The following is a 13,379-nucleotide window of genomic DNA, read 5'->3' on the forward strand; positions in this document are numbered from 1 at the left end:
AGTCTAAATATGTGGGGGAATAATCCTTGTTGGGCCAGTTCACAAATGGAGAGTATTAATGGAGTATCTGTGGGGATCCTGCCCCCTGTGTAGCCCAAATATCTTTAAGAACGTAAGAACATGCCATACTGGGTCAGACCAAGGGTCCATCAAGCCCAGCATCCTGTTTCCAACAGTGGCCAATCCAGGCCTTAAGAACCTGGCAAGTACCCAAAAACTAAGTCTATTCCATGTTACCGTTGCTAGTAATAGCAGTGGCTATTTTCTAAGTCAACTTAATTAATAGCAGGTAATGGACTTCTCCTCCAAGAACTTGGAGGAGAAGTGGTGGGAAAAGTAATGGAGTCTTCTGAAAGAAAGAATAGTGAACTATCTACAGTCAGGAGAATTGATAGACCAGAGGCAACATGGATTCACCAGGGGAAGATCCTGTCAGACAAATCTGATTGACTTTTTTGACTGGGTAACCAAGGAATTGGATCGAGGAAGAGAGCTCGATGTCATCTACTTGGATTTCAGCAAAGCTTTTGATACGGTTCCGCACAGGAGACTGGTGAATAAAATGAGAAGCCTAGGAGTGAGTGCCGAGGTGGTGACCTGGATTGCAAATTGGTTGACGGACAGAAGACAATGTGTGATGGTAAACGGAACTTTCTCTGAAGAGAGAGCGGTTTTAAGTGGTGTACCGCAAGGATCGGTTTTGGGACCGGTCCTGTTCAATATCTTTGTGAGCGACATTGCAGACGGGATAGAAGGTAAGGTTTGTCTTTTTGCGGATGACACTAAGATCTGCAACAGAGTGGACACGCCGGAAGGAGTGGAGAGAATGAGACGGGATTTAAGGAAACTGGAAGAGTGGTCAAAGATATGGCAGCTGAGATTCAATGCCAAGAAGTGCAAAGTCATGCATATGGGGAGTGGAAATCCGAATGAACTGTATTCGATGGGGGGGGAAGGCTGATGTGCACGGAGCAGGAGAGGGACCTTGGGGTGATAGTGTCTAATGATATGAAGTCTGCGAAACAATGCGACAAGGCGATAGCAAAAGCCAGAAGAATGCTGGGCTGCATAGAGAGAGGAATATCGAGTAAGAAAAGGGAAGTGATTATTCCCTTGTACAGGTCCTTGGTGAGGCCTCACCTGGAGTACTGTGTTCAGTTCTGGAGACCGTATCTACAAAGAGACAAAGACAAGATGGAAGCGGTACAGAAAAGGGCGACCAAGAAGGTGGAGGATCTTCATCGGATGACATACGAGGAGAGATTGAAGAATCTAAATATGTACACCCTGGAGGAAAGGAGGAGCAGGGGTGATATGATTCAGACTTTCAGATATTTGAAAAACTTTAATGATCCAAAGACAACGACAAACCTTTTCCGTCGGAAAAAAATCAGCAGAACCAGAGGTCACGAGCTGAGGCTCCAGGGAGGAAGACTAAGAACCAATGTCAGGAAGTATTTCTTCACGGAAAGGGTGGTGGATGCCTGGAATGCCCTTCCGGAGGAAGTGGTGAAGTCTAAAACTGTGAAAGACTTCAAAGGGGCGTGGGATAAACACTGTGGATCCATCAAGTCTAGTGGGCGTAAATATAGAGGAGGCGGTAAAACACTGCACGGAGCAGCAGTAGCCACAGAGGCATTCACGGAGCGGGATGCCAGTGGCCAGTGGTTGGTGTTCCACCTTCACGGAGCGGAAGGATGGAGGGCTGCCATCTCCAAAAAAAAACCAAAACAAAACAACAACAAAAAAACCAAACAAACAAACAAACAAACAAAACAGAGGTGGGTAAGAGTATGGGGCAGGGGTGTGGCCGCTTGTTGCAGTGGTTGCCACCCCTGATTGAGCTGGATGTTCACTGGGATGAGGATACGGCGCTGCTCTCTGCATTGGTGGAGGGGTGGAAGGGAATTGGGGCCGGAGGGTGCTGGAAGCCAATAGTGACGGGTGGGAGGGAGAAAAAAGGGGGGGGGGGGGGGAAGATTTAAAAAAAAAAAATGGATAAACTGCGTAGCTTGCTGGGCAGACTGGATGGGCCGTTTGGTCTTCTTCTGCCGTCATTTCTATGTTTCTATGTATCCAATCCTTTTTTAAACACAGCTATACTAACTGCACTAACCACATCCTCTGGTAACAATTCCAGAGTTTAATTGTGCGTTGAGTGAAGAATAACTTTCTCCAATTAGTTTTAAATGTGCCCCATGCTAACTTCATGGAGTGCCCCCTAGTCTTTCTATTATCTAAAAGACTAAATAACCGATACACATCTACCCATTCTAGACCTCTCATGATTTTAAACACCTCTATCATATCCCCCCTCAGTCGTCTCTTCTCCAAGCTGAAAAGTCCTAATCTCTTTAGTCTTTCCTCATAGGGGAGCTATTCCATTCCCCTTATCATTTTGGTCGCCCTTTCCTTGAGCTATGCTGGGTACTTGTTTTTTCATCTACTCCCCAGCTGTTGGTCCATGCCACCATTATGTTCCATTTTTGCTCAGAGCTGCTGATCGCTCTTGCTTTAATCACTAAATGCCACAGGGGCATGCTGGGTCTGCTGAGGATGTGAGCTTGACCTGGGAATATGCACACTTTCCAGCCAGGAGGACATCCACTGCCTTTGGTACTTCACGCATATCCAGCACAACTCTCTGCTTCAACGGCAGGGGGAATGAAGAAAAGTGGATCTATATACAGACAACAATCAACAAGGACTGAATTACATAGTCTGGGTAAACAAATAAGCATGGGTGTAGCTTGCTTATTGCGGCGGTTACTACCCCTAATTAATTAAGCTAGATATTTCACTTAGATGCAATTCCAACACTGCTCTCTACATTAATGGTGGGGGTGGAAGGGAAATAGAACCAAGAGCTAAGAGAAACAGATAAGTATGAGAGAAAAAATGTGTGAAGCTTGCTGGGCAGACTGGATGGGCCGTTTTGGTCTTCTTCTCTCATCATTTCTATGTTTCTATGTTTGGCTCCAGCTAGTATGGTGCATGCACTTTGACCTGGCGAAGGAATTGATGGATGACAGCTTCAAGAAATACCTTCAGGTGGGCTTGAGGAGAGAGAGCTCTTCAGTCTCACTGTAACCCTTCTTACGCCGCTCTCCTGCCCTCCCCTCTCACTTTCCTCCCCCCCCCTTCCCCCCAATACCTCTTGGCTCTGTGCCTAGCGGTGGGAATCAGAGGGAAGGGGGGAAGATGGAAATATGAACCAGGTGATTCCATATTATTCCTAATCTCTCTACATGAGGGCATTGTGACTTCCACATAATGAAGCTCGCAAGTATTGAGCTGAGATGGATAATATATTACAATCTTCATAGTGGGGGTGAGAATACAAAGGTGAGGAAGGGAAGGTTAACACACATTTTTGGAGATGTATCGGGACTCTGAACTTGCCTCTAAGTGAGGATCTGAATATTTATTTTCATTGAAGTTAATATCTGCATGCTGGAAGTGTTTTAAATTGCTTACTTTGGAAGAATAAAAGCCAGAGGGATTATGTAAAACCTAATGCTGTGTTCTTTCCCCAGGATCAGGATCTCAGACTGCCACCCCTGATATCATATCCAACATGGAACGAGGGGAGGAGCCGTACATCAGGGATGAGCCAGGATCAGAGGAAAGAGGAACTGGGAGAAGCAGCTGCTCCAGTGAGTGCAGTAATAAGAGGGACCGGGGTAAAACTCTGGGATCTGCAGAGACCCCTTCACCAGCAACTCTGAGATTGCTTTAATCACTTGCAGGGCTTCTGTTTCAGGCTCCAGTCACTTGGAATAGTCTTTTCGAAACCCAATTACCCAAAGACCAAATACCATCTGAGAACCATACTGTGGTCTGTTAGAAAAGAAAGATGGAGACCATCCCTGCTGAACAGTCCATAATTTATGGAGCTTTGTTTTATTATACTAGAGCTCTACATGTTACGGTACTTTTCCCTCAGTTAGGAATAAGAAGTGCTTTATCAGCCTTTCCTGTTTACTGTTGCATGATCAGAGAGTCAGTGCTGAAGTCTGGGGACCCCCATGGGGAAGTCTCTCCATCATTAACTGAAAATCCACTCTCCAATGGTGATAAATTATGGTCCCTCCCTCAGTTGAGAATTCCTAAGGTGATATATTGGATCCCTCCCTCAGATGAGTGCCTTGGTCCCATAGCTGGTTTTCAGCCGACATGAACTTAACTGTTAAAAAAACAAAAAACAGCTGAAAGGCAAGCGGGTGCAGGAAGCCGAGCATGGCAGGGAAGGTATATGCCCTCTTCCCTGCAGCCAGAGACCATTTCTGTATTCATCTAGGACGGGCTGAGCTCAGGTAAAGAATATTAAAAAAAAGAGAAGGCTGTAGGGTGTTTTTGTTTTTTTTAAGGGATTGCTCCTCCCTCTGGGCTCCATGCTCGGTGCGCCAATCTGATGTTCATTCCCACCTCTGGAGGAGCTTAAGGGACGTGGACAGCCTGGCAGGTTGAGCAGCCTTTTTGGCTAGGCCCTGCTCTGAAGCTTTTCTTGTTTGCTGTGTGGGAGGCCGCGGCGGTGTTTAGCATGTTTTTTTCCTACTCTAGGCTTCCTTCTTCAGTTCCGTTGGTTCTTGTGAGTGCGTCCAGTTGGGCGCATAGTTAGACACTTAGTTGGTTGCCCAATTGCATAAGGGTGTCACACACGTGCACTTATCTACGTGCACAATCTGAGCAGCCTTGTGGGAGCCCAGTTCTTGGGTGCCCATCGAGGCACTGAGATGAGCACTTAAAGTTTGGACTCCTAGTTTTTTGCAGTGCGAATACAGCTGAACACACACTTCTCAGTTGCCTGTTAGAGCATACTGACAGACTGATGGCACTTATAGAAAAGAAACCTAAGTGCCTTACCCTCTGTGCTCTTGTCATATTCGGGCATCTCAGCCTGGACTTCCCTCTAACTTGTATCTGCGCTGCTTGGAAGCTCAGGGGGAATTGCCTTCATCTGATTTTATTAAGCCTGGTTCTTCCCAGCCTGATGCGGGCCTGGGTAAAGAGCTGCCAGAAGGGACGCCTGCTTGCAGCTCCCCTAACTGGTTCGTCAGCGGGGGAAGGTAGTTAAGTGGGCTCAGAACAGGAGTCCCCCTGGTTTTGGCATGGGTCTCTCTTCCTTTTCTTGGGTAGAGTTTTTTTCAGGGATTGCAGTCTTTTTCTTCAGGCACAGTTCTCGGCCCTGGCCAATCTTACCAGGTCAGAGTCGCAGGAGGTGAAATCCCGCAAGCCTGGTGCTGTGAGTAAATGTCAGAGTAGGCCTAGATCGGCTGCTGGTCTTCCCATGAGGGACCCAGATGGCACAGATGATGGATCCTTATTCCCTGTAGGATGGGGAAATTCCTCCAGGATTGGAGCCATATAGGACAATGTTGCGGTTCTTTCATAGAGATGAAATACCGGCTCTGATTTCCCAGACATTGAAGATGCTGGGAGTACCTGGGGCTGAATCCATGTCTGAGCCAAACAAAGATCCCATTTTGATTTCTATGATTAAAGCCTCATGTTTCTTCCTTATTTTGAGGGCCATTCAAGAATTGATTGATCTTGAGTGGGGCACCCCGGAAGCTAATTTCAAAGGAGGTCATGTCTTGAAGCACTGTACCCCCTGGATCCAGCTGCGAGGGAGCAATTGCACTTTCCAAAAGTGGATGTGCTTGTGTGTGCCATTGCCAAGCAGATGACTATTCCCATAGAGGGAGGAGTGGCCATGAAGGATGCACATGATGGGATAATTGAGGCCATCATTAAGAAGGCCTTTGAAGCAATGGCAATGACTTTGCAGTTAGCTTCTTGTTCCCTGGTGGCTCGCTTTTCTTTACATCTTTCTCAAGAGTTTGATGAATCTGGTGTGAATTTCATGGCAGTGTTGGAACCAGCAGCCGCCTTTTTGGCAGATGCGGGTTGTGATTTCTTGTGCACTTAGGCCAGATTGCTGGCTTCGGGAATAGTGGCCAGGTGTCAGTTATGGCTGAGAAATTGGTCAGTTGATGCAATCTCCAAGTCTAATCTTACGAAGTTGCCTTTTAAAGGCTCGTTCTTGTTTGAGAGTGAGCCAGAAAAAATGGCCAATAAGTGGGGTGAATCCCAGGTTCCTCTGTTGCCAGGGGACAAGAAACAGACGTCACGCTCCTTTAGCATGAGAGATCGTACTAGGGGATTCAAACATTTTCGACCTTACAGAGGAGTGGCTTTTCAGAGGATTCGACCTTTGGATAGGTCTCAGTCCTTTGGTCCCAGGAAGCCCAGATGGGGGCGCAGGCTCAGGTAGTGCAGCCCCCCGAGCCTCCCAGTGAAGGTGTGCTGGCCTACTCTCAAAAACAGGAGATAGGGGGTCGCCTCTCTCTCTCTCTTATCGGAGGTGGGTCAAAATCATCAGACCAGTGGGTTCTGGAGGTGATTCGAGACAGCTATGCGCTGGAGTCTTGCAGTGTTCCTCGGGTGTGTTCATGGTTGCTCCCTGCAACTCTCCACAGAAGAGACATGTAGTGGAGTATACATTGTCAAGACTCCTCAGTCTGAGGGCTGTAGTTCCAGTGGCCATGTCTCAAGAAAATACGGGCTGATATTCCATTTATTTCATTTTGCCCAAGGAGTGTTCTTTTCGCCCCATTCTAGGTCTCAAGGGGGTCAACCGTCATTTGCATGTGACTCATTTTTGGATGGAAACCTTGCACTCAGTGATAATGGAAGTGCAGTCGGGGGAGTTTCTGATGCCTTTGGATTTGTCCTAGGTATACCTGCATATTCCTGTCTGGCTAGAGTATCGATGATTTCTGCGGTTCGTGATTATGGAATGTCATTATCAGTTTTGAGTGTTATCTTTTGGTTTAGCCACCATGCCCAGAACTTTTTCCAAGGTTATAGTGGTGGTGGCGGCAGAGTTGGGAAAGGGTGGGATTCTGGTACATCCGTACTTGGATGACTGGCTGATTCGGGCAAGAGTCTAGAAGACAGCCTCTGGTTGTTGCGCAAGGTGATCTCCTTGTTGCTAGGTTGGGCGGTGAACCTGGCTAAGAGCAATCTTCAGCCAGCTCAGTCACTGGAATATCTTGGTGTTTGGTTTGACATGAAGCAGGGCAGGGTATTCCTGCAGGAGAGTCGTATTCAGAAGCTGATGGTGCAGTTGCATCTATTGATGAACCCAATACACCTGATATAATGGTGCTATCTTCTGGTGCTTGGATTGATGGTGGTGACCCTGGAGGTGGTGCCGTGGGTGCATATGCATCCTCTTCAGTGCACTCTGAAGTCTTGTTGGAGCCTACAGTTTCAGGACTTTTCAATTAGGCTTCACCTGCCGTTGGAGGTCTGCACACACATGCAATGGTAGATAAAAGCGGATCATGTAAGAAAGGGGGTTTCTCTAAGATCATTGGACTGGCTAGTACTCATGACAGATGCGAACTTCCAGAGTTGGGGAGCTCACTTTCAGGAGCTGACAGTGCAAGGGCTCTGGAGTGCAGAAGAGTCTCTCTGGTGTATCAATCTGCTGGAAGCCCATGCAGTCCAATAGGCATGCTTGTGGTTCAGTGACCAATTGCAGGGTCAAGAGGTCTGAATAATGTTGGATAATGCAATGACAATGGCTTACATCAATCAGCAAGGAGGAACAAAGAGTCGGCAAGTGTCGCAGGAAATAGCCCAACTTATAGAAAGGGTACAAATGCATCTTCAGGAGATCTCAGCCTCACACATTGCAAGAATATACAATGTAAGAGCAGACTTTCTTAGCAGACAGAGTCTGGATCCAAGAGAATGGGAATTGTCAAATGAGGCATTTCAACTAATAGTAGATTGCTGGAGCCTTCCATTTCTGGACTTGTTGGCAACTTCTTGCACTGCGAAGGTGTCTTGCTTCTTCAGTTCTAGGAGAGAACCCAAGTTCTTGGACATCGATGTCCTCGTGCAGGAGTGGCCGGAGAAAAAGCTCCTGTTTGCTTTTTCCCCATGGCCCATGTTGGGCAGAATGATTCGAAAGATCAATAGTCACAGGAGGATGTTGTTTCTGGTGGCACCAGATTGGCCCAGGAGACCATGGTAGGCAGATCTGTGAAGACGCCTGGTTGGTTCTCCCCTATGGTTTCCAGTGCACAGAGATCTGTTGTAGCAGGGGGCTGTTCTTCACAAAGATCTGACTCGATTTTGAGTTAAGATATGTCCCTTGAGAGGGCCTTGTTGCTGAAGCATGGATATTCTACTGCGGTGATTGCCACCTTGCTGTGAACGTGGAAGTTCTCCACTTTCTTAGCCTATGTATGGGTTTGGTTAGTGTTTGAGCTTGGTATGAAGGTCAAGGGGTTTCTCCTCATTTGGTTAAGATCCCACTTATTTTGGAATTTTTGCAGGATGGATTGACTTAAGAATTGGCCCTTAATTCCTTAAAGATACAAGTAATGGCCCTTGCCTGTTTCAGGGCTCAGGTGAACAGTGGACCCTTGTTGGTTCATCCAGATGAGGTCTGTTTCTTGAAAGGAGTGAAGCATCTTCGACCTTTCTTGCAGTTACCATTGGTCTTGTGAAGTCTTAATCTTGTTTTGGATTTTTTAACGGACTTTACTTTACTTTATGACCGATGCATGACCTTTCCTTGTGGTTACTGACCTTGAAAACAGTATTTCTTGTGGCAATTTGTTCTGTGTGTAGAGTATCCAAACTACAGGCCTTGTCTTGCCAGGAGCCAGTTCTACCAGTGAACTGTTCTTTCATTTTTGCCAAAAGTGGTTTCAGATTTTCATTTGAATCAGTCCATTTCCCTGCTGTCTCTGGACAGGGAAAGAGATGAAGAAGAATTGCCTGTTACGGCCCTTGGATGTCAAGTGAAATATCTTGAGGTATTTGGAAGTTTCTAAACCTTTCAGGAGGATGGAATGCCTGTTTGTTTTCCATGGTGGAAGTAGACAGGGTGATCCGGCGTCGTGGTCTACAGTAGCCCACTGGATTAAGGAGATAGTCACTGCCAATTTTATGGATGCTGAGCAGCCACTGCCTAGTCAGGTTAGGGCACATTCCTCTAGGGCTCAGGCAGTGTCATGGGTGGAGGTTAGATTGTTGTCTCCTGTCGACATTTGCAGAGCTGTGATGTGGTACTCCTTACACACCTTTTCCAGGTATTATCATCTGAACTGCAGGCCCGGGAGGGCACAACCGAACGACCGATCAACCTCATGAACAATGGATCTATGTACTACCTTTAAGTACTTAATTAACTACCCCTGATTCATCAATTGTTTATACTCTTTGTTTATTGCCTTCTTAGGCCTTTCTTTCCAGCTGTCCACGCTTCCAAGTTTTACTATCCTTGTTGAATGTAACTTTGCTCTTCCTGTTCAAACGATTGTTATTTGTTACAGTTCCCCAATTCGATGTAAACCGATCTGATATGGTCATTTAACCATGAAGGTCGATATAGAAAAGTGTTAAATAAATAAATAAATAAATAAGCCTTGGCATGAACAGTGTTGATTGGACCTCAGGCAGCCTCCAGCCCTGTTCAGGAGTGTTATGATCAGGCTTGTGAACCCTTGGGCCGACGGGAGGATGGTATACTTTAGGAGGTGGGTCCTTAGGTTCCCCCATCGGGTGGCAAGGCAGAACAGAAGATGTGACCAGCTGACCCTCGGCACGGGAGACTGAGGCGACCGAGGAGAAGGTGAAGAATTGTGACGTCTGAGGAGCCAACTGGGTCTTCGCCACTGGAAGCCGCGGTCCTCCCGGGAGGAGCCCCTAGGGACCCGGGCCGCTGGGACTTAGGTGGACTTTTGAGAGGTCAAGGAGTCATGAGGTCAGTGCAAGGGCCAACTGGAGCTTCACCCCAGCCAGTAGGGACCCGGGCCGCTGGGACTTAGGTGGGCCCTTGGAGACGATGGTCCAGAAGAAGTCCAAGGTCAAGTGCCAGAGGGTCGTCGCTTACCAATCCGAGGTCACACACAGAGGGATCGCCGCTTGCCAGTCTGAAGTCACACACCAGGAATTACCGCTTGCCAGTCTGAAGTCACACACCAAGAATCACCGCTTGCCAATCCGAAGTCAGATACCAGGAATCACCGAGACGAGACAGGAACCAGGAAGCAAGGATCTGAAGCACAAGAAGACTCACCGAAGCAAGCAGACTCAAACAACGAAGACGGAAGACGTTGCCAAGTCAAGGAATGAGCAGAGGAAGTCTCCTTATATACTTCCTCTGGTCCGGTGCATTAGAAACAGGTGTAGGCAATTAAAGGGATGAGGTCCCTTTAAATCTGGTAAGGAAGCGCGGCCTCGTGCCTAAGATGGTGGCGGCGGCGGCCATCTTGGATTTTGGGCCGCGGAGAGAAGCTGCCCGACACCGCGAGGGAGGAGCAGGAACGGCCGCACCGACGCGCGGGAACGACGGACATCAGGCTTCTGCAGCTTCCCCTGATGCTGCCACGGCGGGTCGCCATTGCAGGTCAGGTAGGGGGCCGGGGCCGCGGCCGCGGCCGTGGAACACAACAAGGAGTAGTTTTGGTACATCCCACTTGTTCTGGATCCATCTGTCTGAATGCTAAGAGGAGAAATAACTACTTACCTGATAATTTCCTTTTCTTTAGTATAGACAGGTGGATCCATCTTTCCACCCTTGGTTGCTGGCGGGTTGTGCTATTGTTCTCCTGCATTGCTGAATCTTCAGGGGTTACTGGTAGTTGTTACTCCAGTCCCTAGACTAGTATTAATACATTCTTTGTCTGAGCTCAGTGTTAGAGATGTGAATCGTGTCCTCGATCGTCCTAACGATCGATTTCGGCTGGGAGGGGGACGGAATCGTATTGTTGCCGTTTGGGTGTGTAAAGTATCGTGAAAATCGTTAAAATCGTGAGCCGGCACACTAAAACCCCCTAAAACCCACCCCCGACCCTTTAAATTAAATCCCCCACCCTCCCGAACCCCCCCCCAAATGCCTTAAATTACCTGGGGGTCCAGTGGCACACTAAAACACGGCACACTAAAACCCACCCGACCCTTTAAATTAAATCCTCCACCCTCCCGAACCCTCCCCCAAATGCCTTAAATTACCTGGGGGTCCGTAGCCTTAAATTACCTCCGTAGCGGCGGTCCGTAGCTAAATCGGGGGAAGGGGGAGAGCAGGAAAAGCGGCACACTAAATCGTGTAGTCTTCAGCTGGCGCCATTTTGCAAAATGGCCGCCGCAAAATGGCGGCGGCCATAGACCAAAACGATTCGACGCAGGAGGTCGTTCCAGACCCCCGCTGGACTTTTGGCAAGTCTTGTGGGGGTCAGGAGGCCCCCCCAAGCTGGCCAAAAGTTCCTGGGGGTCCAGCGGGGGTCCGGGAGCGATTTCCTGCCGCGAATCGTTTTCCGTATGGAGATCGACTGCAGGAGGTCGTTCAGCGAGGGTTGATTCAGGGGCTCCCAACACTTTCAACCCTACAGAAACGCAACATTTCAGAGGTCTCAGTCCTTCAGGAGGTCTCGGTCCTTTCGGAGTCGACAGTGCAAGAGAGGGCCAGGTTTGGATTCAAGTTCATCCCGAACACCCCAATGAAGTTTTGTCGACCCACCGTCGGAACGAGGAGATAGGTGGGTCAAGATCACTTCAAACAAATGAGTGCTGGATGTCATATGAGAAGGATATGCACTAGAGTTTTGCTACTCTCCTTGGGACAGGTCCATAATGTCTCCTTGCCACTCCCAGCACAAGAAGCAGACAGTGGGGTCTCCCTTGGTAATGCTCCTCAGGTTGAGGACTATAATTCCAGTACCTGTGCCCCCAGGAAGATTCCATCTATCTCATCATACCAACAAAGGAGGGTTCCTTTTGCCCCAGCCTGGACCTCAGGAGTGTCAACTGACATCTACAAGTAATTTCTGCATGGAATCTCTGCGCTTTGTGATAATGGCCATACAACCGGGAGAGTTCTTAATCTCCCTGGACCTTTCCGAGGCCTACCTTCATATTCCAATTCGGCAAGAACATCAGCGTTTCCTATGCTTTGTGGTACTATGCTGCCACCCCAGAACATTTTCCAAGATTATGGTGGTTGTAGTGACAGCACTGAGAAAAGAGGGAATCCTGGTACACCCATACTTGGATGACTGGATGATTCGGGTGAAGTCCGTGGAAGAGAGTCTCAGGGTGACTTCCCTGCTTCAGGAAGTCGGTTGGGTTGTTCACATGGACAAAAGCAGGCTCAAATCCTCCCAGTCCTTGGAATATCTGGGAGTCCGGTTCGGCACCAAGCAGGGCAAGGTTTTCCTCCCACCCACGTGGATAAGGAAGTTGATGTCCCAAGTGCGTCAGTTGATGAACATGATTCGCCCAACGAGGTGGAGCTATCTGCAGGTCCTTGGTTTGATGGCGTCAACTCTGGAGGTAGTATCGTGAGCGAGGACCCACATGCGACCACTTTAATGCTCTCTGCTGTCACGTTGGAACCTGCTGTCTCAAGACTTTTCGATTCATCTCCACCTACCAGGGGAAGTATGCTCTCAACTCCAGTAGTGGCTGTAGGAAGCTTACCTGTGCAAGGGTGTAACCCTGTTCTGCTGAAGTGGCTGGTCCTCACAATAGACGTGAGCCTCCGGGACTGGTGAGCTCACTGTCAGGAACGGACAGCTGAAGGGCATTGGACCAAGGAAGAGGCGCTCTGGATCATAAACCGCCTGGAAGCCTGGGCAGTGAGATTGGCATGTCTACAGTTCAGCCACATATTCCAGGGCAGGCGGTTCGCGTCATGTCAGACAATGCAACAATGGTAGCCTACAACAGCCGCCGGGGGGGAACCAAAACCAGCAAGTGTCACAAGAGATAGAACTCCTTATGGAAGGGGCGGAAATACATCTACAGATGATCTCGGCCTCCCACATCTCAGGGAAAGACAATGTCAGAGCAGACTTTCTAAGCAGGGAGAGTCTGAATCCAGGAGAATGGGCATTGCTGGCCAAAACCTTTCAACTGGTGGTAGACCACTGGGGCATCCCATCCATCGATCTGTAGGCTGCATCTCATAATGCGAAGGTTCCCTGATTCTTCAGTTGCAGAAGAGATCAGTGGTCTCTGGGGATCGACGCTCTCATTCAGACCTGGCCAGAAGAGGAATTGCTCTACTCCTTCTCTCTGTGGCCCCTGCTGGGTAGTCATTCACAGAATCGGGCACCACAGGGGATTAGTCCTACTAGTAGCTCCAGATTGGCCCAGGCATCCGAGGTATGCAGACATGCGGAGACTCCTGGTGCAAGGACCGGTCCTTCATGAGGATCCGTCTCGATTCTGTCTTACGGTTTGGCCCTAGAGCGGGACCGCCTGATGAAGCATGGATATTTGGCAGCAGTAATTACCACCTTGCTCCAAGCATGGAAGTTCTCTTCATCCTTAGCATCTGGAGAGTATTTGAG

General features: G+C 48.5%; 1 protein-coding gene across 1 annotated transcript in view; it reads left to right on the forward strand.

The window, feature by feature from the left end:
• The first annotated feature begins 3,550 nt into the window (after positions 1-3,550).
• Positions 3,551-13,379, forward strand: part of LOC115083203 (zinc finger protein 850-like) — a 61,005-nt gene continuing 51,176 nt past the window's right edge. Inside the window, exon 1 of the mRNA XM_029587008.1 lies at positions 3,551-3,656. Within this exon, the coding sequence (XP_029442868.1) occupies positions 3,578-3,656 (79 nt within the window). The 5' untranslated portion in view covers positions 3,551-3,577. The remainder of the gene's footprint in view (positions 3,657-13,379) is intronic.

This window comes from Rhinatrema bivittatum, chromosome 2 (assembly GCF_901001135.1).
Source record: "Rhinatrema bivittatum chromosome 2, aRhiBiv1.1, whole genome shotgun sequence".
In the NCBI taxonomy this organism is placed as follows: Eukaryota; Metazoa; Chordata; class Amphibia; order Gymnophiona; family Rhinatrematidae; genus Rhinatrema; species Rhinatrema bivittatum.